The sequence below is a fragment of the Vombatus ursinus genome, unplaced genomic scaffold (genome assembly GCF_900497805.2).
Source record: "Vombatus ursinus unplaced genomic scaffold, bare-nosed wombat genome assembly UNPS02014791.1, whole genome shotgun sequence".
Classification (NCBI taxonomy): Eukaryota; Metazoa; Chordata; class Mammalia; order Diprotodontia; family Vombatidae; genus Vombatus; species Vombatus ursinus.
In genome coordinates, this window is record NW_020954569.1 from 82295896 (window position 1) to 82323815 (window position 27920).

The following is a 27920-nucleotide window of genomic DNA, read 5'->3' on the forward strand; positions in this document are numbered from 1 at the left end:
TTCATATTTTCCTCCATTTTTAAATTCTTTTGATTTTATTTTAAAGAGTTCTTTTTTCATTGGATTTTTATGCCTCTTCTTACCATTTGGCCATTGTTTTTTAAGGTGTTATTTTCTTGTACTTTTTGTGCCTCTTTTACCAAGCTATTGACTCTTTTTCCATGATTTTCTTGCATTACTGTCATTTCTTTTCCCAATTTTCCCCTTACCTTTCTTATTTGATTTTTAAAAATCTTCTTTGAGCTTTTCCAGGACCTGAGACCAGTTCACATTTTTCTTTGAGGGTTTGGATGCAGCAGTTTTGATTTTGTTGTTTTCTTCTGAGTTTGTGTTTTGATCTTCCCTATTGTCACAATAACTTTGTATGATCAGGATCTTTTGTTGTTGTTGCTTGCTCATTCTTCCAGCCTTTTTCTTGACTTTTAGTTTATATAAAAGTTGGGCTCTGCTCCCAGGGTGGAAAGGGCACTTCAGGTTTTTTTTGGGGGGAGAGGTTAGGCAATGGGTTTAAGTGACCTGTCTAGGGTCACACAGTTAGTAAGTGTTATGTGTCTGAGGCCCGATTTAAATTCAGGTCCTCCTGAATCCAGGGCTGGTGCTCTATCTATTACACCATCTAGCTGCCCCCTCAGGTTTTTTTTTGTTTGTTTTTGTGCAGATGTTTTTGTAGCTAGTTTTGGGGGTCTGTAAGCTTTCAGTTCTTCCAAGATGGTATGATTTAAGGAGAGGTGTATTTGCTACTCTCCTTGGACAAGCTGTAGTCTGTGAGCACCCACAAGCACTCTTTTCCACCTTGGAACTATGATCAACATCCCCACTCCCCCATGGCTTTAAGATCTGGTGTGCTAGTGCTCCTGTCCTGGGACTATGATGCAGGACTGCAGCCCTGATCCACATATGGGTAACGCAACAGAGTCCTATACCCAGTGCCAGCAAAGGGACCCTTGTAATCTTCTGACAGTGAACTCTTACCATCCATGGGCTGAAAGCTCTGGAAGCAGCTGCTGCCAGCCTCTAATTCAGTCCCCTCCACCCCCTGAAGTCCTATTGCTGGTTGCCTGTGGTAAGGCCTGTATCGATTGATGCAGCCTACACTGGAGTATGCTCTACTCTCACCCTGATGCAACAGACCTTTTTTGCCACCCTTAAAAGTTGTCTTGGTATCAAAAATTGTTTCATACTGTCTTTTTGTGAGTTCTACTACTCCAGACTTTGTTTTGAGGAGTGATTTAAAGTTGTTTTCAGGGGAATTTGGGAGAGCTCAGGTGAGTTCCTGCCTTTTCTCTGTCATCTTGGCTCCACCCCCCAGCACCCCCAGGCTTTAATTAAAGTTCCTATGTGGACCCTGCACTGGCCATCACTTTATTCCTCTGTTTCAAGGGGGTGGTGGCTCATCCCAGGAGAAGGAGTAACTTTAGATCCATTATAGCTGGGATTGATATAAGACCTCTTCTTTCCTATAATGACGGTTTCTGGTCATCTAACTACTATCCTCCACATTCACTCCATACACCAGTCTGGCTAAGTTGATCTTCTTGATTTCTTAATGGGCCACATGTTTTTATATTGTTTTGCCTTTGCTTGAATACTTATCCATTCTTCCAATGTCCTTTCTCTATCTCTATGAAGAATTCCTAGACCAAAGGATCTCTTAATCCTTATAGTCTCACTAACTTTCAATTATACAGGATATCCCAGAAGTCTTAGAATAGTTTTAAGTCTTAGAGCAGGAGTTCCTAATCTGATGTCCATGGTTTTGCATTTAAAAATATATGTATATATTTTAATAGTAATATTCTAATAAAATTGTTTTCCTTTTCATCCTATGTATTTTTATGTGCATTTAAATAATAAAGTTTTATAGGTTTCACCACACTGCCAAAGGGGTCCATGACACAAAAAACATTAAAGTCCCTGATGTAGACAAAAGTCCACACAATATAATTTCATCAAGTTGATTGGAGTGACATATCACATTCAGGGGCTCCCTTAGACCCTCCTCAGAGTCAGATACTTGTTATCCCAGCAAATCAAAATGGGATGAAAACAGTGGCAAATTCTTTTAAATAAGAGGTTTTGTTGATTTTTTTTTGTTTTATTTTGTGTTACTGATACTTCCCAATACTTCTACTTCAAGTGAATTCTCCCTTTATAAAAAGGGAAAAAAATTATGAAGAATGAGCCAACAATGTGTGGAATACTCTACATCTCTAGTCTCCAGCCTTCATACTGAGGAGGGAATTGTGTTTCATCCCTGCTTTTCTAAAATGAAAGCTAATATTATAGGTACCTCTTTTTTTTTTTTTTTTTTTTTTAGCTGGGTCTTCTGTCATGTTCAGTGGCCATTCATGGGCTTGATCTTAATACTGATCAGCCCTGGGGCTCTAACTGGCTCTGACCCTAAATTGTTCACTCCTCCTTAGGCAGTCTGGTGGCCCTCCACTCCCAGAGGCTCCCAGTCTCAATGCCAGACTAAGTGCAAACACTTGACTGGTTGCATCTCAGAACCTAAGAGGCAGTTAGCTTGGTGGTGCAGTGGATGTAGGACTGGGCCTGGAGTCAGGAAGACCTGAGTTCACTTCCTGGTTGTGACCCTGGGTAAGTCACTTAACCTTTGCTTATCTTAGTTCCTCAACTGTAAAAGGGGAGATAATATCACCCAGTGATATTGTGAGGATCAAATGAAATAATATTTAAAAAGTGCCTGGCATGTAGGAGGTGCTATAAAAATGCTTTTTTCCTTCCCCTTTCCCCACCAGAGTTCAAGCATTCCACTAGCCTCCCCAGCAGCAGGGGGGTCATCAAACCTGTCTAATGCATTCATCTTAATTGCTAAATTTCTTGTATTGTTATTCTTTATATTTTTGTTATTGTGTATCTTATTCTCTTGATTCTACTTTTTTTTTGCTTCTGTATCAATTCATACAAATCTTATCAAGTTTTATTGAATCCTCATATTTGCCTCTCCTGTAGTACAGTAATATTCCATTTTGCTTATATATGAAAATTTGTCTAGCTATTCTCAAATTGATAGTTGTCTACTTTATTTTCTGCTGTTTTTTTTTTCCTGCCACAAAAAGTTCTGCTATGATTATCATAGTGTGTGTAAGACTTTTCCTTCTGTCTTTGACTTTGGGTCAAAGGAGATTTTAGTTTGTGGAATAAAATTGGCTAGTGGAATTGTCCACACAGAAATGAGCAAATATGACTTGAGTAGCAGGGAAATGCCTACAATGTATACATTATAGCTCAATTATAGGTCCATGGGGCTTCTGACTATTTGTCTGGAACAATCTCTGCAGCAGGTAATTGAGGTCTTGACAGGGTGCAGTCTTGGGCCCACCTTCCCTTCCTGCCAACCTCTTTACCCCAAATGGTCTCTGACTGAATTTCTTAGAAAACTACATGCTTCCAATGGCATATTTAAGGAGCACATTGTCATTATGTTCATTGGCAACTTTTCACTTTCCTTCCAACCTTCCTGCCATGAGGTTTTTATGAGGCAGAGCTGCTCCCCAATCACCAAGCAAATAGAAGAAGGTTTTGTTTGTGAGGTTACTCTGCTCCTTAGCATATCATAAAGCAACCAGTATGTGCCTGGATTCCCAGCCAACATATGACTAATCCATTTCTAAATTCACATGGGCCCAAAGCAGGTTAATTTAGTCTCATGCTTCATTAGGTCATCTATTGTCTGGAATAGAAAACAGATGCAAGACAATCAGCTGAAAACAGATTGCAATTTTGTCTGGCTGTCTACGCTAATTTACCATGTTTAAATCTGTAGGTTTTCATTTGCCATTATCCCAGGGATGAAAAGAGAAGTGTAGTTGCCTATTAGTTGATCAGTATTGTTAGTTCTCCACTTAGGGATTTTCTTTCCTGTGGAGACATGAAGGTGGATTTGAATGAAATCCCATTCCACAAGAATATAACTCTGTTGTGTGTGTGTGTGTGTTGAGCAGAATTCTACCAAGGATAAGACATGGTCCCTGGAAACAGTGGGATGAGGCAAGGAGAGACAAGAGTAGCTTTCTAAGTCTATGTTTCCCAAATTAGTTTGGCCAACAGATATTTTGGGTTTGAATTAACTGATTAGGCTGCTGTAACAAAACTCCTCCAGGATGAATATGTGTCAAGGAAAATTTGTAGCAAAAGGGAAGATATTTAGCCCATGAAAATACCCTCTTGTGCCTATGTAAGAAATATTTTTGAGACAAACATAATTGTATGCTGAATGTTTTAGGCAGGGAAAATATTCCTGTGTACTCCCTGGGGATCTTTACCCTGGCTCCCACTTGCACTGGTGAGTAGACTCCCTCAAGGAGTTGGCTAGCTCCCTCTCCTTCTCATTTTCCTAGGGAGACCCCTGAGGGCTAAAAACATGTCTTTTTAATATCCTTGGCTCAAGTCCTTATTCTAGTATGATCTCCCTAATATTAATGTCTCTTCTATGTCATCAATGCTACTGATTAGTACCCCAATATCGTTTAACCAATGAACATCATTTAGCTTTTACATAGGGGTACTTACTGAAAAGATACCATAAGAAGAAAGGATTCTTCTCTCCCCCACCAAAAAAAAATTCAAAGGCTCATTTTCCTCTATATCATCTTGGTCTTTGGGGATAATGGGCTCAAAATTAATCCAGCTACTATGAATATGAGTCCCATAAGTTTGCTGTGGGGATGGCATAACCAATGTATTTGTCTGAAGCACATAACATCTTGTTATAGTCTTGATCCACTTGCTGGGCTAGGTTTACCTTAGCACTATGCCTCCCCTCTCCTAGCTTACCTGCGGGCATGTCTGCAGACCCCGAGTGCTCCTTGACATTTTAAATCTTCCAAGGTCATTGCCATCTCCAATACTCCACAAAGAAGAAAAGCACAAGGGCTCCTGTGCCAATCATAGGAGGCATAAGCAGTTAAAGGCAAGATTTAACTGTCCCCACCTCTGTCTCCACCCAGAGACTTACAGAAGTACTACTAGCTTTAATCTCTGCTAGGATAGAGAGATCCATCCAGTATGCATGCCTTCATTTCCAGTATGCATACTTTTTGTATGCATAGTTGGTTCTGGCTCAGGGTGCTATCAAGGAGCCTTTGATATAAGCACTTCATGCCGACAGATAGGATCAAGTCATAGAACACCTGTGCATGCTCTGAAGGGGAGAGTTGAAGTCCTTCATTTCTAAGTAATCAGGCATAACTAGATGCAGGCTCACATGTTCCCTGGACTTGAACCCTCAATAGTCAGTCTCTCCTCATACTAGCATTGGCATTATATAGATTAGGCTGCTGGGAGCAGAATGGATAGTGCTAGACTTTGAGTTAGCAACACCTCTGTTCATATCCTTCCTCAGACACTTTCTAGCTGTGTGGTTCCCCCCACCCCCACCCTCACCCCCACCCCCAGCCTCACTTTCCTCATCTGTACTACATAATACTATCACCTACTTCCTAAGGTTGTTATGCAGATTAAATGAGATAGCATGTGTAAAGTGCTTTGGAAGCCTTAGAGGGCTTTATAAAATTATTTATGCAGTCCCTGTTCATGTCCAACATGTCTGGAAATTACGATGAAGTGAAAACAAAAAGTATTAATAAGACTTCAGAAGCAACAACAAGCACTATAAAAAATACCAGTTGCCCCTATTTAGGAAAATCCCTTGGAGTTAGAAATAACTGTGGCTGGGAGATGATTAATAAAAAAAAGCAAGATCTTACAATAAGGAAAGGACTGGAAGTAGAAACTGATATTTATCTGTTTTACGTTCTTAGTTTATATGTGTGTGTGTGTGTGTATGCATATAGGGACAAGTAGGTAATGCAATGGATGGAGTGCCAGTCCTGGAGACAGGAAGACCTGAATTAAAATCTGGGCTCAGGCTTTAAGTAGCTGCATGACTCTGGGCAAGCTGCTTAACCCTTTTTGCCTCAGTTCCCTCATCTATAAAATGAGTTGGAGAAGGAAATGGCAAACCACTCCTGTATCTTTGCCAAGAAAACCCCAAATGGGGTCTCAAAGAGTCAAATATGACTGAAAGTGAACAAAAGTGATAAATAAGAAAATTACATTTTGCTAAAAGGTAACATAAACAATGAGTTATTTTTAGTATTTAATATATATATATACACTGAATGACATAGCACCTTAATATTCAAAGGAAAATCTAAATGAATTAAAAGACAAATAGTAAAACTCTAGTAGTGGGAGACATCAATGTGGAGCTCTTAAAAAAAAAACCTAACCAAAAATAAACAAGAAAGAAGGTAAGGAGCTGATTAGATTTTTTTTTTTTAAATTCAGTGTGATAGACTTCTGGTGATAATTAAATGAGAATGGAAAGGAGCCTACATATTTCATACCGTTCAGGGTTATATGTCAAAAATAGATCATCTTAGTATATGAAAACCTCACAAACAAATGCAGAAAAGCATAAATATTATATATATCATTTATTGATCAAAATGCAATTAAAATATATTAAAGGCCACTGAAAAAAATATTAAAAATCAGTTGGAGAATATATCATCCTAAAGAGCTAATGGGTCAAAGAACAAATAAGAGAAATTGTAGATAATTCCATTAAAGATAATGAAACAACATACCAAAATTTTAGGTATGCAGACAAAGAGGTCCTTAGGGCAAAATGTATCTCTCTAAACATTTTCATTAAAACGAGAAAGAATTGATAAACAAAGTAGGAATGCAACTAAAAAACTAGAAAACCAACAAAATTTAAAATACCCTAAGTAAATGTCAAAACAGAAATCCTGAAAATTAAGGAAAAGCTTTTTAAAAATTGAAAACAAAAAAAAAAATAAATAAAACTAGAAGCTATGTTTATTTTTTTATATTTATTTAAAAAATTTCCCCAGTTACATGTAAACACAATTTTTAACATTCATTTTTAAATGAATTTTTAATATTCATTTTATAAAAGCTTTATAAAAGCTGTCCATTTAAAAATATTGGTACTTTAGTATAAATCATTCTTTGGTGTTAGCTTCACTCTGCATCTGTTTATATGAATCTTTCAATGTCTTTTTGAAACTATGTGTATCATTTCTTCTGGCCCAACAGGATACTACATATTTGTGCAGCCATTCCCCAATTGATGAGCATCCCTTTACTTTTTTTTTTGTCACAACAAAAAGTTGCTATAAATATTTTTGTACATAGAGGACCTTTTCCTCTACCTGTGATCTCTTTTGAGTAAAGGGCTAGCAGTAGCATAGCTGTATGTACTCTTTACTAACTTTTTTTTGGTGTAATTCCAAATTGCTTTCCAGAATGTTGTACTCATTCACAGGTCTAAAAATAATTCATCAATGTGCCTATTTTCCTACAGCCCCTTCAAGATTTGTCTTTTTTTTTTAATCTTCTTTCTAATCTGCTGAATGTGAGGTGGAACTTCAGTATTGCTCTAATTTATATTTCTACAATTATTAGTGATTTGGAGGGGTGTGTGTATGAATATATATATATATGTGTGTGTGTATATACATATATACACATATATACATACATATATATTTCTAGATACATACATACATACACACATATATGAATATATGACCACAGATAGCCTAGGTTTCTTGAGGACTGTTGACTCTTATCCTTGGATCATTTATCAATTGGGGAATGGCTCTTATTCTTATAAATTGGCATCAGTTCCTTATGTATCTTGGAAATCATACCTTTATCAGAGAAAATTGCTCTAAAGATTTTTTCCCAGCTAATTGTTTCCCTTTTAAATTTAGCTTTTTTTGGATTTGTTTGTACAATGCCTTTTCAATTTTAAGTAATCAAAGTTATTAATTTTTTTCTGTAATCATTTCTATCCCTTATTTGGTCATGAACTTTTCTTCTATCCATAGATCTCATAGGTGATTTTTATCTATGTTTATTTTATGATATGACCTTTTATTAAATATAACATATCCATTTGGAGCTTATCTTGGTATGAAGTTTGAAGAGTTAGTCTAAATCAAATTTCTTCCTTACTGCTGTCCAATTTGCCAAGCAATTAAAAAAAATGTCAAATTGCAAGTCCTTATCCCAGTAGCTGGGCTCTTTGTGTTTAGTGAACACAAGGCTTCTCAATTTATTTGCTTCTGTATGTTGTATACCTAATCTATCCTACTGATTGAGAAATCTACTTTTTAAACAATACGAAATTGTTTTGAAAATTATTGCTTTATAGTATAGTTTGAGATTTGGTATTACTCAACCCTTTTCATTGTCCCCCTTTAAAAACTATTTCCCTTGAGATTCTTCAACATTTTTGTCTCCCTGAGTGTTTTGTTATTATTTGTCTAGATCTATAAAGTAGTCCTTTGATAGTTTTATTGGTACGGCATTGAGGTTTTTTTTTTCCTATTATTTATTATATTGACTCACCTTACCCCTGATAAATTTCCAATTATTTAAGGCCTGTCTTTGTTTCTAGAAATAATGTTTTGTATAGTTCTTAGGTAGATCTTGCTAGGTAGACTTCCCAGCATTTATGTCAAATAGAAGTGCTGAATATGGGCAAAGAAGCCAAAAAAAAGGTATCACAATTATTATCCACCATGCCTAGGTGGGATTTATACCAGGAATGCAGTATTAGGAAAACTACAAACTTAGGAATATTAATAATAAAAACAAGAAAAATTATATGTTTATATCAATCAGTGTAGAAAATGCTGTTTCTGTTTTTTTTTAAATAAGGGCACTAGAAAACATTGAAATAAATGGACCTTTCTTTAAAATGATAAATAGTATGTATCAAGAGTGCTCATTATATGTAATGAGAATAAACTTGAATTCTTTCTAATAAAAAAGGGTAAAACAAAAATATCCATTGTCGCCTCTTCTATTTGACATAAATGCTGCCTATAGCAATAAGAAAAGGAAACTGAAGTAAGAAGCAATGGTAAAGAAGAACAAAATTATCACTTTTGCAGATGATATGATAGTATATTTATGAAACACAGGAAGTTAACCAAAAAATTGAAACAGTATTTTCAATATGTGATTATGATGGAATACTATTGTACTATAAGAAATGTTAAGCAGGGGGGCAGAGCCAAGATGGCAGAGTAAAAGCAGTGACTTGATTGATCTCTCCCCTATACCACTCCAAATACCTACAAAAAATGACTCTAAATAAACTCTAGAGCAGCAGAACTCACAAAAAGACAGAGTGAAACAAATTTCCAGCCCAAGACAACCTGGATAGTTGATATCTGTTGTGCCAGGCTGGGAGAGGAGCACAGTTCAGCATGGGTCGTGCAGGCAAAGACAGGGGCTCCAGTGAACCTGGAGTTGGCCTCAGGGGACTGAATCCCTGGTAGCTGTGGCAGTTTCCAGATTTCTCAACCCACAAATGCCAAAGACAACTTAGAAGGTCTGTAGGAAAGGTTTGTTGGATCTGGGTGAGAGAGAAACAGAGTCTGGCCCCAGCCCTGGCACAGCCCCGGGGTGGCGATGGTGGCTGCATCTGGAGCGTTTGGCCCACCGATGATGGGATGACCGAGTGGCTGATCAGAGGGGGATTGCTGGGATCTCTTTGCTGGTGCTGAGGCAAGATTCTCTTGCTTTGCCTGTGTCTGGATCTGAGTCACAGTCCTGAGTGGTGGTCCTGGCGTGGTGGAGTTGTGGTGGTAGTGGAGAAGGAATCCTCCCTACAGTTTCAAGGCAGAAAAGAGTGCTTGTGGTCACTCATAGACCAGAATCCAGGCCAGGAAAGGAGGAAATACCTCACCTTTGATCATACTACCTTGGAAGAACTGAAAATTTACAGGTCTCTAGAAGTATCTCTGAAAACAGCTGCACAAAAGCCCAGAACAGTACACCCTCCACAATGGAAGCAGAGCTCTACCTTAACAAAGAGTTAAAAAAAAAGTCAAGTAATTGGCTGGGAACACGAGCAAACAGCAGAAAAAAACTTAGACTATAGAATCTTACTTTAGTGATAAAGAAGACCAAAACATACAACTGAAAGAAGACAACAAAGTCAAAGCTCCTACATCAAAAGCCTCCAATGAAAGATATGAATTGGTATTAGGCCATGGAAGAGCTCAAAAAGAATTTTGAGAAGCAAGAGAAGTAGAGGAAAAATTGGTAAGAGAAATGAGAGTGATACAAGAAAATCATGGAAAATAGTCAGTAGCTTGCTAAAGGAGACCCCCAAAAAATGCTAAAGAAAATTATACCTTAAAAAATAGTCTAACACAAATGGCAAAAGAGGTCCAAAAAGCCAATGAGGGGAAGAATGCCTTCAAAAGCAAGATTGGCCAAAAGGAAAAGAAGGTCCAAAAGTTCACGGAAGAAAATAATTCCTTAAAAATTAAAATTGAGCAAATGGAAGCTGATGACTCTATGAGAAATCAAGAAATTATAAAACAAAACCAAAAGAATGAAAAAAAAAGAAGACAGTATGAAAAATCTCATTGGAAAAATAACTGACCTGGAAAATAGATCCAGGAGAGATAATTTAAAAATTATTGGACTACCTGAAAGCCATGAACAAAAAAAGATCCTAGACATCATCTTTCAAGAAATTATCTAAGAAAACTGCCCTGATACTCTAGAATCAGGGGGTAAAATAGAAATTGAAAGAACCCACCAATCACCTCCAGAAAGAGATCCCTAAAGGAAAACTCCTAGGAATATTATAGCCAAATTTCAGAGTTCCCAGGTCAAGGATAAAATATTGGCAAGCAGCCATAAAGAAACAATTGGAGTGCTGTGGAAACACAATCAGGATAAAATAAGAATTAGTAGCTTCTACATTAAGGAATCAGAGGGCTTGGAATATGGTATTCCAAAGGGCAAAGGAGCTAGGATTAAAACCAAGAATCACCTACCCAGCAAAACAGAGTGTAATCCTGCAGGGGGTAAAATGGATATTCAATGAAATATGGGACTTTCAAGCATTTTTGATGAAAAGACCAGAGCTGAATAGAAAATTTGACTTTCAAATACAAGACTCAAGAGAAGCATGAAAAGGTAAATAAGAAAGAGAAATCAGAAGGGACTTGTTAAAGTTGAATTGTTTACATTCCTACATGGAAAGATGATATTTGTAACTCATGAGACCTTTCTCTATATTAGGGTAGTTGGAGAGAATATAAATATAGACACAGGGCACAGGTATGAATTGAATATGAAGGGATAATATCTTAAAATTAAATTAAGGAGCGAGAGACTATTGTACTGGGAGGAGAAAGGGAGAGGTAGAATGGGGTAAATTATCTCACATAAAAGAGGCAAGAAAAAACTTCTACAGTGGAGGGTAAGAGGGGGAATGTGAGAGGGAATGAGTGAATCTTACTCTAATCGGATTTGGCTTAAGGAGGGAATAATATACACACTCAATTGGGTATGGAAATCTATGTGACCCTACAGGAAAGTAGGGAGGAAGGGGATAAGAGGGGTGGGGATGATAGAAGGGAGGGCAGATTGGGGGAGGGGGTAATAAGAAGCAAACACTTTTGATGAGGGACAGGGTCAAAGGAGAGAATAGAATAAATGGGTAGGATAGGATGGAGGGAAATATAGTTAGTCTTTATAACATGACTATTATGGAAGTGTTTTACATGACTACACATGTATAATCTATATCAAACTGCCTTCTTAATGGAGGGGAGAGGGAAGGGAGAGAATTTGGAACTCAAAAGTTTTAAAAATGAATGTAAAAAATTGTTTTTACATGTAACAGGAAAAATTTTTTAAAATAAATATAGAAAAATAAAAATAGCTCCCAGTTTTATTTATTTATTTTTGTTTGTTTTCAATTTTTAAAAAGCTTTTCCTTAATTTTCAGGATTTCTATTTTGGCATTTAATTAGGGTATTTTAAAATTTGTTGGTTTTCTATTTTTTTAGTTGTATTCCTGCTTTATCAGTTCTTTTTTTAATGAAAGTGTTTCGAGAGATATATTTTCCTCTAAGGTTCTTTGTCTGTGTACCTAAAATTTTGGCATGTTCTCTCATTATCTTTAATGGAATTATCTATAATTTCTCTTATTTGTTCTTTGACCCATTAGTTCTTTAGGATGATATATTCTTCAATTGATTTTTAATATTTTTTTCAGTGGCCTTCAATATATTTTAATTGCATTTTGGTCAATAAATGATGTATATAATATTTATGCTTTTCTGCATTTGTTTGTGAGGTTTTCATCTAAGATGATCTAACCCTGAACAGTCTGAAATATGTAGACTCCTTTCTATTCTCATTTAATAATCAACAGAGGTCTATCACACTGAATTAAAAAAAAAATCTAATCAGCTTCTTACCTTCTTTCTTGTTTATTTTTGGTTAGATTTTTTTTGAAGAACTGCACATTGATGTCTCCCACTACTAGAGTTTTACTATTTGTCTTTGCAATTCATTTAGATTTTCCTTTGAATATTTAGATGCTATGTCATTCAGTGTATATATGTTAAATGCTGAAAACAACTCATTGTTTATGTTACCTTTTAGCAAAATGTAGTTTTCTTATTTATCACTTTTGTTCACTTTCAGTCATGTTTGACTCTGTGACCCTATTTGGGATTTTCTTGGCAGAGATACTGGAGTGGTTTGCCTGTTTCCTTCTCCAGCTCATTTTACAGATGAGAAAAAGGGTTAAGTGACTTGCCCAGGGTCATACAGTTAGTAAGTGTCTGAGGCCAGATTTGAACTCAGAAAGATGAGTCTTCCTAATTCCCGGCCCAGTGCTATATACACTGCTCCACCTTGCTGCCCCGCTTTTAATTATGTCCATTTTTGCATTCAGCTGAAGTATCAGAGATTTTGCTCCAACTCTTTATTATAACTCTATGAGAGTCTTTATGTTTCAAGTGTTTCCTGTAAATACCATATTATTTGATTTTGCTCTCTAATTCATTCTGCTAATATTTTGTTTCATGTGAACTCATTCTATTCACAATTACAATAATTGTGCATTTCCATTCTTCCCGTCCCTTATCCTTTTTCATCTCTGTCTTCCTTGCTCCCTTTTTATTTCAGGTTTTTTACCCTTTCTTCCTTTCCTTTTAGCTTCCTTTTCACTACACCCTCTCCAAGCTTAGGGTTTATTTTGTTCATGACCAATCCCTTCCTAAGCCTACCCCTCCCTCTTAGATTCTTCTTACTCTTATTCCTATGTACATCTAGGTGGAATTGAATGTATTCCTGCACCATCATTTATGGGTTTTCTGCTTCCTTTTGACCAGGAGAGGTGAAAGTGAAGTTTAAGAAACACCCATTCCTTCCATATTTCATATGCTCCTTCTTGCACGCCATGATTATGTATGATACGTTCCCCCATCCTTCCTCCCATATTCCCTAGCATTTCCTTTTTTCTTCTTATTACAGCACCATCAAAACCTAGCAAAATTATTTATAGATTGAAAGTAATTGTTCATAACAGAAGAATACTAGGATGACAATGAGATACACTTATGAGAATCTAAAAGCAAAAATGTTGCATGTGAAAGTGCTTCATAATCACAAAGTATTACGAAAATATTAAATTACACACAAAACATTCACACAGAAACCACTAGTAAATACAGCCATTTATTGATCCTCCAGAAAGGCAGGTTACCATTACATTGTTGTTTTTTTCAATCTTGAGGTGTAAGTACATCCCTTAAGGAGACTGGCAAGGGTGGTGGGGTCTGCAAAGCAACACAGCAGGGAGGGCAATGCAGTTTGTGTGCTCTGTGTACCATCACAACTATGATATCTGCTCCTGAGGATAAAGGCAGGTAGAATTGTGCTTCCCCAACCATGGAATTTTAAATAACATTACTGCTATTAATAATAACAAGAAAGGCATCAGTAATGTAAACTGAAGGAGTCACATGAAATACAGGTGATACAAGGCAGCACCATTCTATTTGCAATGTATGTAATTGTGGTCTGTGTCCTGAAGCTGCATGCAGCTGAGCACCAGATACTGTTCCTGGGCTTTGCCCTGAACTCATACAGTAGAAAATTGAAAATCTGCAATCTTTGTGACCAAGCCATGTTTGAACTGGGAGATTTGAAGGAAGGAATGAAGGAAGCAAGCACATATTAAGCACCTACTTCACGCCAGGCACTGTGCTAAATTCTTTACAAATATTACCTCATTTGATTCTCAAAGTGACCCTGGGAGGTAGGTGCTATTATTGTCATCCCTATTTTACAGTTGTGTAGACTGAGACAGATAGCAGTTAAGTGAGTTGTCAAAGATCAAACAGGTAGTATCTGAGGCTGAATTTGAACTTGTCTGCCTGACTCCAGACCCAACGTTGTTGGTTTTTTTGTTTTGTTTTGTTTTTAATGTTTAGTAACTTGATTATAAAAAACAATTTTAAAATGTTGACAGAAAATCTAGTGAAGCATATATGCATGTCTGTAACCCAACATCTGTTATACTTTCTACCTGCCTCTTGTGAAAAGTTGGGACATGTGGGCTAGACAGGGTTTCAACTGGTATCCTTCAGGGAGGAGTTGGGATACTAAATTGTTACACTGAATTCTTAGAGATTCTAAAAGTTACCTGAAAACTTTGTGAAACTTCTGTGGTAATTTCTATATCTGACCCTAAAAACATCTCAGTTGGCAACTAGTGAAGATTTGAGATACAGATGGATCCTGGTTTAATCAAACCCATTATACAAAAATTCAAACCCACAGAACAGATAAGTTAGATGAGTATTTGTATCATAAAATAATTATTCACTTTACAAACACATAAAATATAAGATTGACTTGAATCCCAAACTCCTATAGTCAGTACATGACTCGATTTACAAAAATTAAATTTGCAGGCAGCTTTTCAGGAAACCTCCCTATTAGCATGTAAGGTCAGATATATCCGTATAAAGATTTGGGGATTTTTTTTCTCTTACAATATTTTTTCAGCACCAGGCCCTGTGGAAATCCTCTCTGGTTTCCAAGAGCTATGTATATATCCTTGAATCTCAATTCCAAACCTATCATTTAATCCTTTAAAGTAGAAAGAAAATCAAGTCAGCACCAATTCTGCTTCATATCTCTGAGTGTCAGAAGAGCACTTGGTGAAGAAAATGGTCAGGTTCTTGCCTCCAGAACGTAGAGCCCCATCTTTTTTAACCTGAGGTTACCTCTCATGATGCCAGCTTTGAAATCTGTCAGCTCATTGGTCATTGAGTGATTTGGTTGTCCCTTATCTGTGTGGCTAGATGACTAATATATGAAATATCCTTTCATATTTTAGGATTTTTTTTTGTAGTTTTGTCCAAGTAGATATGCCAGATGAACAACTAATCCTGTATTTGAGTTTGGTTCTAGGAAGTGGATATATGATATATATGGTATATGTCTGCTTTCTGGTTCTGATTCACGGAGATTGGTCTGACTTTTTCCTATGTGTACCTTGATTGCAGGACTCGACTCTCCCATTGCTATTCTTTCATCTGGTCAGATGACATATGGTCTCCTTGAAAATATGTTGAATATCATCTTTACTTTCATGAAAATAGTCAGGGTTAAGCCTGTAGAATTCAGTAGGATAGCAATAGATCAATACTGAAAGAGTGTCATAGGCAAAATCACAGGCTTAGATCCCTCATGTCATTTATTAGACTCCCATGGTTAAGCATAAAGACCAAAAAATGGTCAGGTTACATTAAGCTAAATTGGATTACTTAATTAACATTCATGATAACTAATACTCATAAATGCTTTAGGAATAAAGTCTGGCAAATTTTTCACCATAAAAATAAAATCAGGAGATTTTCTTCCATTTTATACTTCCTGGACTTTTATCTCCACCATGACCATTCCCCATCACCTCTAGAAATTGTCAGGGGTAAAACTGAGTACAGTGAAAAGCTTGTTTCCCTGACAACAGTAAATGTAACTATCCTTCATTTTGTCCCTTGCCTTAAAATTAGCCCTATCCCATATAATTCCATCACTTTTTCATTCTTCCTTCACAGGGACTTGGAGTGTTTGACATTCATAGCTTTAAAAATAAAATAAAAAGCATATAACACAAACTTAAAGCACACAGTATCAAAGTAATAGAACTGGCATTGGCCAGCAACACCATTAAGTATCATTTTGTACAAAGTATGTATAGTTTCATATACACACACTCTATATCTATCTATACATATATATGAATATATTATTTCTGCCACCATCCAGATATCAGCACCATTATTCAATAGCACCATTCTGCTGAACAGATGTTCTATGGGAATATGGGTAACTGTAGCTGAGAATACTTTGCCTCATTAGAAGATGAAATGCATGATTAGAGTAGAAATGTTGATGAGTCTGGGAATGTGCTATCCCTTCCACAAAGGTAACAATGCTGACTGCCCAGGTGAGGGCTTAGACTTGTTCTCCCTCCCTTTGTGGGGTCTACGTTGATCCACACACACTTGTTCTAGGTAAGATTCAGAAACCAAACCAACAATATCATCCTCCCTTAGTCCTGGGCTCTAACCAACTCAACTAACTGATCTCAGATGCTCAAATCTGATGAGACTTCACATGGGAAATCAATTTATTTGAACAGTAAGTTGTTAAGTCTTAAGGCAATTGCTATCAGTGTCAATTAGAGATGAAAGAGGAAACTGCAGTCATTAGTCTACCCCAGGAGTTTAGAATGACTCAAATCATGCTATCTGAGATGGCAGGCTCATGGAACAATTCCGTTCAACAAGTGAAAACATCAGACTATGAACTCCACAAGGGCAGAGACAAGGTCTTATCTGAATTTTGTATCTCTTCCAGAGTCTAACAGAGTGATTTTTATATGTATTTTTCTGAAATTTTTAGTCCATTATTATTGTTATTATTATTTAATAACTGTAAAGTATATAAATATATATGCACATGCTCTTTTTTGTTGTTTTTTGTTTTTGTTTTTTTGCTGAGGCAATCGGGGTTAGGTGACTTGCCCAGGGTCACACAGCTAGCAAGTGTCAGAGGCCAGACATATATATGTTCTTGATCAGACTATTTTATCCATGCTGTAATTATATATATTTTAACTTTAACTTGTACACATGTTTTTCCCCCTCCGGTAGAATGTAAACTCTGGGAGCAGGGAGTATTTAGTTTTTGCCTCTATGTTCCCAGCTCCAAGCATGACACCTAGTACATAGTAGAGTCGTGTTGAATTTTACTGAACAAGTATTTATGGAGGGCCTACTTGAAGCTTCATTAGTCTTTATCACTGAAGCTACAGACTTTGTACTACCCACCACAACCTTTTCTTATGGATGGTTGTGTTTATTTTGTGAACCCTCTGCCAAAAGCTCCCCAAAATAGCAGTTTTAACCATAAAGGTCTTATTTCAGTCCTCAGGAAAAAACAAATAACTTAAAAAAAAAAACTTCCTATTGGCACTAACAGGTATTACTCACTCATTTCCTAAAAACAGTTTAGTCTATATCAAGCTGGAAAGTATGTCATTAAATGCTGAGGCTCTCTGAGGATATAATTGAGGAAGTTGCTTGTACTAGATTGGGGAATTTAATACCAGGTTCTTACTTTTACACAATTTCCTTGTTCTTTTTGAAGTTTAATTTCACGTTTACTGACCATCCTCTAGCATCTACTTCTTCAACTCAGGGTTGCTAATGATGTATCTATACTAACTTGCACAGGGTAACCCACAGCAGATCTATCAGCAGTAAGTGATTTTATCACGAATAAGCTTGTAGGTAGAATCAGGTAGGTAGAGGAGAGATATCCCCATCTGTCCTAGTGAAAGGATATTTCCTGGTGTAGAAGAGAAAATAAAAGCAGATTTCTGGAAATTACTGTGTATGTATGTATGTATGGATGTATATTTCAGACAGCCAGGTTTGTTTGTTTTTTTCCCCTCACCTGTGGTAGACCCTCTCAGGATTTAACAATTCATTCTTAATTCCTCAGCATTCAGTTTAAGCTTGTTTCTATTAGTCTAATATCTCAGAATAGAGACACAGTCCACACAGAGGACTTGGGGGATTGGTGAAGGGAAATACTAATTCTTTCATTCTGCTTTCCATTGGATATTGGTCAGATAAAGCTTTTTCCCTCAGTCTGGGTTATGTGTAGGTAAATATCACTGTTAAGACCTATAAACTATCCCTCTGAGGATGTTAAACAGTTTTGATGGGCAGGTAAGAGGGCAAGGTGCACTCAGAGAGAGAAATCAGTAGGATTTCATTGTACCCTTTATAACCACAGTTCTCTGTCTTGGCATGCCTGAGGTAGAATGGAAATATGGGACCTTTTCCTTCTTTGAGGAGGCATAAGACTTCATAGAATTATCCAAATTAGGTACCTTTCATAGAAGTTATACCCTGTAACAAATGGCAGGAATCCATAGAGCTAAGCTGATTGGATATCACACCTTTCTGCCAGGGATCAGCACATATTACATACAGCTCAACAACATCCCTTAGGATAGAGGAACATAATAGGATTTTTTTAATGACCCAGTTTCAAATAAATGAACTGAGACCTCAATAAAATTAACCCAGAGCCCAGAACTCATCATGTCTAGCAGGTTGTTGCTGTCTTTGATGGAGGATGGATTCCTTTTGGCTTCAGAGCAGTTTGGATTTTCTGAAGCCCTGTCGATTTTTCTGCTGTCGAGCCTGGATGGTGTGAGGCCTGGCACACGTGTAGCAGCACTGAGTTCTTAGAGTGATGACGGAGCATTTGCCCATAGTTTTCAGTGTCTGGCAGAAAGCGGATGAAAGCTTGTCCTTGCTGCAAGGTAGATCTGTGAGAGAGAAAAATAAAAAAAAAAAGGAATTGTGCTTTGTTTGCTTGACTCAAGATGTCCAGAATAGGACTCATTATTTTCCCTTTTAAACCATTTCTCACTCTTAACTTCCCTTTTACTGTCAAAAGCAACATCATCTTCCCAGGCCTTCATACTCACAACCTGGATTTCATCCTTAACTCCTCACTAGCTCTCACCCCTTCCCTATATCCAATATCTTGCCAAGGTCTGTAAATTTCAGCTCTATAATATCTCTGGAATACACTCCCTTCTCTCCTCTGATACTGCCACTGCCTTGGTGCAGACCCTCACCTTACATTTGTACCATTACTAGCCTACTGCTGGGTCTGCCTTCCTCAAGTCTCTCCCCACTCCAATCTATCCTCCATTCATCAGCCTAGGTAATTTTCCTAAAGTATAGGTCTGACCATGTCACTACTCAATAAATTCCATTGACTCCCTTCCAGGAGTAAAATCCTCTGTTTGGCATTTCAAGCTCTTTATAACTTAGCACTCCCCTTCACCCCCCTCCCCCATATCTTTCTAGGCTTCTTACACCTTACTCCCTGCCATTTGCTCTTTGATCCAGTGACACTGTCCTCCTTGCTGTTCCATGAACAAGTCACTCCATCTTTTGACTCTGGGCATTTTCTCTGGCTATTCTCCATCATCTCTTCTTCATTTCCTCCTTCTGACTTCCCTGGCTTCCTTCAAGTCCCATCTTCAGGAAGCCTTTCCCAACACCTTTTAATTCTAATGCTTTTCTTCTTAATTATTTCCTATGTATCCAACATATAGGTTGTTTGTATATATTGGTTTGCTTATTGTCTCCCCTATTAAACTGTGAGCTTTTGAGGGCAGAGATTATATTTTGTCTTTCTTTGTATCCCCACTGCTCAGCCTAGTGGCTGGCACACAGTGGGTGCTTAATTGACTGACTGAACCTTTAACTATGAAATTTTCCTCTCTGACCACTCTTCTGTCATTCTACCTCTCCCACAATCTCACTTCTATTTAACCTGTATCTCTAGATCTTTGTCTTATTCCTATTCTGGCATCCTATCACCTATGATCTAGTGCATTTGTCTGCTTATTCAGCCAATACCCCAATTAGAATGTTGTCTTTGAGAGCAAGAATTGTTTGTTTTATCCTTTGTACTTGTATCTCCAGTGCTTAGCACAATGCTTGGTATATAGCAGATGCCTAAAAAATATTTGTTAACTCATTTGTTGACCACACATTCCAAAACTACTTGTCACAATCCCAAGCATCTTAACTGGCTTTACTTTCTTCCACACAGTTTATGTTCATTCCCTACTTTTGGTAACTAACCCTCTAGGTTTTCTTTATTCCTCCCAAGCTGCTGAGTGTTGCAGAGCACATCAACTAAATGGTATTGATCCTTTCCATTATAAATTTAGGCTCTCAAACCTCAGCTGAATTCTAGTTGCTACTCAGTTGTCCTTTAAATCACTACTTAATGACTTCCTATTACATTTCCTGCAGTCACCTTTCCAAACTTTCTCCATCTTCAAGTCCTTAACTTTATATCTCCTCCACTCCTCATCAGTAAATGACCTTGTTTTCTACATTATTGAGAAGACTGAGATGATTTGGCTTCAGCTCCCAACATTCAACTGAGACTACTCTAAGATCACCAATTACTTCTTAATATCCAATACCCCACTTTAACTGGGGGTGCACCCCAAAGGCTCTGTCCTAGACATTCTTCTCTCTCTGCATTGTCTCACTTGGTGACTATCAACTCCTATGGATTTAATTACATTCCTCTACTTTTACGTTCAGCCCTCATCACTGTCCTGAGCTCCAAACTTATATCACCAACTGACAACTGTACATGTCCAACTGGACGTGTAATAGCTACCCCAAACTCAACAGAATTTACTCCTCTTCTAAACTTCTCTATTGATATTGAGGGCATCAGCATTCTTCCAGTCACCCAGTTTTACAACATTGTTGTCATCCTCAACAACTCATTCTCACTTATCCCACATATCCAATCCCTTGGGGGGGACAGCTAGGTGGCGCAGTGGATAGAGTACCAGCCCTGGATTCAGGAAGACCTGAGTTCAAATCCGGCCTCAGACACATAACACTTACTAGCTGTGTGACTCTGGGCAAGTCACTTAACCCCAATTGCCTCACCAAAAAACCAACAACAAAAAAAAAAAAACCAAAACAAACCAATCACTTGACAAGACTTGTTAATTCTACCTACACAGTATTTCTTACAACTATCTATCCCGTTCTTTCTAGTCACATGACTAACATTCTAGTTCAGCTCCTCATCCTCTCTCTCCTGAGCTCTTTCAATAGCCTCCTAATTAGTGTCCTTGCTTCAAGTCTCTGTCTTCCCAATCCATTCTCCACAAAGCTAACAGAGTGATTTCTCTACTGCATAAGTCTGACCATATCTCTTTCCTGCTCAATAAACTCCAGTCATCCCCTACTACATCTGGGATCAAATTCAACTTTTCTAGTTGGCATTTAAAGCCCTTCACAACTTGGCCCACACCTTCCTTTCCAGGATTATTATTACTAACCCTCACAAACAGTATGGTGTAGGCAAACTGACCTTCTTGCTATTCCATACATAAGATATTCTAATGTTTCATTCCCATCTCTGTACCTTTGTCAACATATATACATATTTTTTAAAATTTTTAAACATTTTAAATAAAGTTTTATATAAAGTTTCCAAATTCTATCCTTCCCTCCTCTCCCTGTTCCCTGAGATGGTAAGCAATCAGATATAGGTTATACATATGCAATTATGTAAAACATTTCCATATTAATCATTTTGTACAAGAAGACTCTAATAAAAATGAAAGAAAGAAAGTGAAAAGCAGCATACTTCAGTCTGTATTCAAACAATATCAGCTCTTTCTCTGGAGGTAGATAGTATGCTTCATTATTAGTCCTTTGGGATTGTCTTGGATTACTGTATTGCTCAGAATAGTTAAGTCATTCACAGTTCTTTATTGAACAATATTGCTATTACTATGTATGATATTCTCCTGGTTCTGTTCACTTCACTATGCATCAGTTCATGTAAGTCTTTCCAGGTTTTTTTCTGAAAGCATCCTGCTTATCATTTCTTAGAGAACAATAATATTCCATTACAATCATATACCACAGCGTGTTTAGCCAATCACCGATTGATAGACATCTCTTTGATGTCCAATTCTTAGCCATCATAAAAAGAGCTGCTATAAATATTTTTGTACAAATAGGTCCTTTTCCCTTTTTTGGATGTTTTTGGACCTAGCAAGTGGTATTGCTGGGTCAAAGGGTATGTACTGTTTTATAACCCTTTGATCATAGCTCCAAATTGCTCTACATAATGGTTGGATCAGTTCACAATTCTATCAGCAGTGTATTAGTATCCCAGTTCTCCCACATCCCCTCCAACATCCAACACTTTTCTTTTTTTGTTATATTTGCCAATCTGATAGGTGTGAGGTGGTACCTCAGAGTTGTTTTAATTTGCATTTCTCTGTTCAATAGTGTTTTAGAGCATTTTTTCATGTGATTATTGATATCTTTGATTTCTTTGTCTGAAAACTGCTTGTTCATATCCTTTGACCATTTATCAATTGGGGAATGACTTGAATTTTTATAAACTTGACTCAGGTCTCTATATATTTGAGAAATGAGGCTTCTATCAGAGATACTTGTTGCAAATATTTTTTCCCAGTTTTCTGCTCTCATTATGATTTTGGTTGGAATGGTTTTTTTGTTTAAAACTTTTAAAATTTCATATCATCAATTTTCTATTTTACATTTTGTAATGCTGTTTATTTCTTTTTTGTTCCTAAATTCTTCCCTTATCCATAAATCTGACAGATAAACAATTCCATGTTCTCTTAATTTACTTATGATATCAACCTTTATATGTAAATCATTTACCTATTTTGACCTTTTCTTGGTCTACAGTGTGAGATGTTGGTCTATACCTGGTTTCTGTCCTACTGTTTTCCAGTTTTCCCAGCAGTTTTTGTCAAATAATGAGGTTCTGTTCCAAAAGCACAGATCTTTGGGCTAATCATATACTAGATTACTGTGGTCATTTACTATAATGTAATTCATACTTAATTTATCCTTCTGATCCATCATTCTATTTCTTAGCCAGTACCAGATTGTTTTGATAATTACTGCTTTATTACACAGTTTGAGATCTGGTACAGTTAGACCACCTTCCTTCACATTTTTCCCCATTGATTTCCCTGATATCCTTGAGCTTTTATTCTTCCAGATGAATTTTGTTATTGTTTTTTCTAGCTCTATAAAATAATTTTTGATACTTTGATTGGTATGGCACTGAATAAATAGATTTAGGTAGAATTGTAATTTTTGTTATATTGGCTCAGCCTACCCATGAGCAATTGATATTTTTCCAATTGTTTAGATCTGACTTTATTTGTGTGAAAAGTGTTTTGTAATTGTGTTCTTATGGTTCCTTGGTTTGTCTTAGAAGGTAGATTACCAAAAATTTTATATTGTCTATAGTTATTTTAAATGGAATTTCTTTATTCCTTGTTGCTAGACTTTGTTGGAAATACATAGAAATGCTGATTATTTATTTGGGTTTATTTTGTATTCTGCAACTTTGCTAAAATCATTAATAATTTAAAATAGTTTTTTATTTGATTTTCTAAGTATAACATCATATCTCTGCAAAGAATGATAGCTTCATTTTCTCATTGCCTATTCTAATTCCTTCAATTTTCTTTTCTTCTCTTATTGCTGTAGTTAACATTTCTAGTACAATGTTAAATAATGGAAGTGATAATGGGCATCTTTGCTTCACCTCTGATTTCACCGGGAAGGCGTCTAGCTTATCCCCTTACAGATAATGCTTGCTGATGGTTTTAGATAAATATTACTTATAATTTTAAGGTAAGCTCCATTTATTCCTTTGCTCTCTAGTGTTATTTTTTTTTAATAGGAATTAGTGCTGCATTTTGCCAAAGGTCTTTTCTGCATCTCTTGAGATAATTATGATTTCTGTTGGTTTTGTTGTTGATATGGTCAATTATGCTGATGGTTTTTCTAATATTGAACCAGCCCAGCATTCCTGGTATAAATCCCACCTGATCATAGTGCATAATCCTTGTGGTATATTGCTGTAATCTCTTTGCTAGTATTTTATTTAATTTTTTGCTTCAATATTTATTAAAGAAATTGGTCTATAATTTTCTTTCTCTGTTTTGCCTCTTCCTGGTTTGGGTATCAGCACCATATTTGTGTCATAAAAGGAATTAGGTAGAACTCCTTCATCTGTTTTTCCAAATAGTTTATATAGTATTGGGATTAATTGTTTCTTTAAATGTTTGGTAGAATTCACTTGTGAATCTATCTAATTCTGGGGATTTTTTCTTAGGAAGTTCACTGATGGCTTGTTCAATTTGTTTTTCTAAGATTGAGTTATTTAAGTATTTTATTTCTTCTTCTGTCAATCTGGGTAATTTATATTTTTGCAGATGTTCATCTATTTCATTTGGTTGTCAAATTTGTTAATATATAGTTGGGCAAAATAGCTCAAAGAAATTGTCTTAATTTCTTCTTCACTGGTGTTGGATTCACTCCCTTCACTGTTGATACTAGTAGTTTGATTTTCTTCTTTCTTTTTTTAAAATCAAATTAACCAATGTTTTATCTATTTTATAGTTTTTTTTCATAAAACCAGTTTCTAATTTTATTTAATAGTTCAATGGTTTTCTTACTTTCAATTTTTATCAATCTCCTTAGATTTTCAGGATTTCAAATTTGGTATTTAATTGGGGATTGTTAATTTGTTCTTTTTCTATTTTTTTAAAAGTTGAATGCTAAATTCATTTATCTGCTTTTTCTCTATTTCATTGATGTAAGCAATTAGAGACATCAATTTTTCCCTAAGTACTGCTTTGGCTGCATCCCATAAATTTTGGTATGTTGTCTTCTTGTTGTAATTTTCTTTAATGAAATTATCAATTGTTTCCATGATTTGCTCTTTGACCCATTTATTTTGTTAGGATTAGATTATTTAATTTGCAATTAATGTTTAATCTCTCTTTCCTTTGTCCATTATTGAATGCCATTTTTATTGCATTATGATCTGAAAAGGATGCATCAACTATTTCTGCTTTTCTGCATTTAGTTGTGAGTTTTTATGTCCTAATATATGGTCAATTTTTGTGTAGATGCCATGTATTCCAGAGAAAAAGGTATATTCCTTTATATTCTCATTCAATTTTCTTCAGAGATCTATCATATTTAGCTTTTTCAGAATTTTATTCACCTCTTTAGCTTCTTTCTTGTTTATTTATTTTTTGTTAGATTTATCTAGTTCTGAGATGGGAAAGTTGAGGTCCCCTACTAGTACAGTTTTATTATCTATTTCCTCCTATAACTCATTCAACTTCTCCTTCAAAAATTTAGATACTATACCATTTGGTACATATATGTTTAGTATTGATATGACTCCATTGTCTAAGGTACCTTTCAGCAAGATATAGTTTCTTTCCTTATCTTTTAAAATTAGATCCATTTTGCTTTTGCTTTATCTGAGATCATGATTGCTACCCCTGTTTTCTTCACTTCATCTGAAGCATAATAAATTCTGCTCCAGCCCCTTACCTTTACCCTGTATGTATCTCTCTGCTTCAAATGTGTTTCTTTTTAAATAACATATTGTAGGATTCTGGTTTTTAATCCACTCTGTTGTCTACTTCCATTTCATGGGAGAGTTTACCCCATTCATATTTATAGTTATGATAACTAACTGTATTTCCCTCCATGCTATTTTCCCCTTGTTTATTCCCCTCATCTTATCCCCCACCTTTTACCTCCTCACAAATGTTTTAATTCTGATCACCACCTTCCCCAATCTACTCTCCATTTTATCAGTCCCCTCTTCTAGTATCCCCATTCCTTTTTACTTCCTTACAGGGTAAGATAGATTTCTGTATCCAACTGAGTGTGTATAGTTATACCCAATTTGAGCCAATTTTGATGAGAATAAGGTTGAAGCTTTGCCCACCCACCCCCATCTTGCCCTCCATTATAATAGCTTTTTCATGCCTCTTTAATGTGGGATAATTGACCCCATTCAAGTTCCCTCTTCCTTCTTTCAGTGCAATTTTTCTTTCTTACCCCTTTATTTTTTTGGGGGGGGCGATAATCCCATCCTTGTCACCTTATATCCACACCCTCTGTCTATATATGCTCCTTCTAATTGCTTTTATATAATAAAGTTCTTAAGAGTTACAAATATTATCTTGCCATATAGAAATATAAACAGTTAAACCTTATTGAATTTCTCATATTTTCTCTCTCGTTTCTTTTTTTACCTTTTTATGTTTCCCTTGATTCTTGTATTTGGAGGTCAAAGTTTTTATTCAGCTTTGATCTTTTAATTAGGAATGCTGGAAAGTCCTCCATTTTATTAAATGTTCATTTTTTCCCTGAAAGATTTATATTCAATTTTGCTGGGTAGGTGATTCTGGTTAGGTAACCCTAACTCCTTTGCCTTCTGGAATATCATATTCTAAGCCCTCTGCCAAATCTTGTGTAATCCTGACTGTAGCTCCATGATATTTGAATTGTTTCTTTTGGCTGCTTGCAGTACTTTCTCCTTGATCTGCAAGCTCTGGAATTTGGCTATCATATTCCTTGAAGTTTTCATATTGGGATCTCTTTCAGGTGGTGATCAATGGATTCTTTCAATTTCTATTTTGCTGTCTGATTCTGATATGTCAGGGCAACTTTTTTTTGGATAACTTCTTGAAAGTTGATGTTCAGGTTTTTTTTTTTTTTATCATGGCTTTCAGGTAGTCCAATAACTCTTATATTATGTCTCCTGGATCTATTTTCTGGGTCAGTTGTTTTTTGTAATGAGAAATTTCACATTTTCTTTTTTTTAACTTTACAAATTTTGTTTTAGAGTGTCTTGATGTCTCAGAGTCATTAACTTCCACTTGCTGAATTCTAATTTTTAAGAAATTATTTTCTTCAGTGAGCTTTTGTACTTCCTTTTCCATTTGACCAATCCTATTTTTTAGGGAGTTATTTTCCTCAGTTAATTTTTATATATCTTTTTCCATTCTATTGACTTTTTTTTCATTATTCTCTTGTATTACTCATTTCTTTTCTCAATTTTTCTTCTACTTCTCTCATTTACTTTTTAAAATCCTTTTAAAGCTCTTCCAGGAATTCTTTTTGGGCCTGAAACCAAATTACATTTTTCTTTGAGGTTTTACATGTAGCCATTTTGGCACTATTGTCCTCTTCCAAGTTTATGCCTTAATCCTTCTTTTCACCATAGTAACTTTCTAAAGTCAATTTCTTTCTTTCTTTTTTTTTTGCCCATCTTTCTGCCTTTTTTATGACTTGCTGTTTTCATGTGAGAATTGGGCTCTGGTCCTGCACTGTCCTAAGATTTTTGTGCTGGGGCTCTGTGTCTTACTATTGGCTTTCACTGGGCTTCAGGGCTTAGCTGTTTTCACTGTATCATACTGAGGGGTAGTGATAGGACCTCTCTGTTGGCCTCCCCTAGGTGTGGGGTTTAGCTGCTGTCCTGCCCCAGTGGTGGGGTCCTGCTGCTCTGTTGCTATGGAAATAGGGTCTCTTTGCTAGCAAACTCCAGGAGCAGGGTCTCACCATTGGCCAGCCCTGGAGTGAGGCTTCAATCCTGTTCAGCAGTGGGGTCAAGGCCTCAGTGGTAACCTGTGCTGGGGGTGGGGTCACTGAGGTGGATTGCTGCTCTGCAAAGACTATTCACTTGCCTAGGGGGTCTCTGGTTTCCGTGAGGGCAAGGCTGCCCTGGTAGATTGGCCCAGGCTTGGAGCCCAGCTGTAGGCCCCCTGCTGTGAGGTTGGCTGCTATTACTGCTCTTGGACCTCCCTCCCCTCCCACCCCAGTGAGACAGACCTTTCCTGTCATGCTCATAAGCTGCTTTTCTGCTCCTGGAACAGTTCTGAGGCAATTTTTCTAGTTGTTTGGAGGGGAATTGGGAGAGCTTCAGAGGGTTCCTTCCTCACTCTACCATCTTGGCACCATAAGTCATATGTACACACATGTACATATATACTTCTATATTTACATGTTATCTCTTCTAATAGAATATAAGCTTCTTGAAGGTAGGGATTGTTTCTTTTTTGTCTTTGT

At 36.5% G+C, this 27920-nt stretch overlaps 1 protein-coding gene across 1 annotated transcript in view; it reads right to left on the bottom strand.

Annotated features, from left to right (window-relative positions):
* Nucleotides 1-16905: 16905 nt before the first annotated feature.
* Nucleotides 16906-27920, bottom strand: part of ADAMTS12 (ADAM metallopeptidase with thrombospondin type 1 motif 12) — a 525685-nt gene continuing 514670 nt past the window's right edge. The window contains exon 24 of the mRNA XM_027868744.1: nucleotides 16906-18748. Within this exon, the coding sequence (XP_027724545.1) occupies nucleotides 18570-18748 (179 nt within the window). The 3' untranslated portion in view covers nucleotides 16906-18569. The remainder of the gene's footprint in view (nucleotides 18749-27920) is intronic.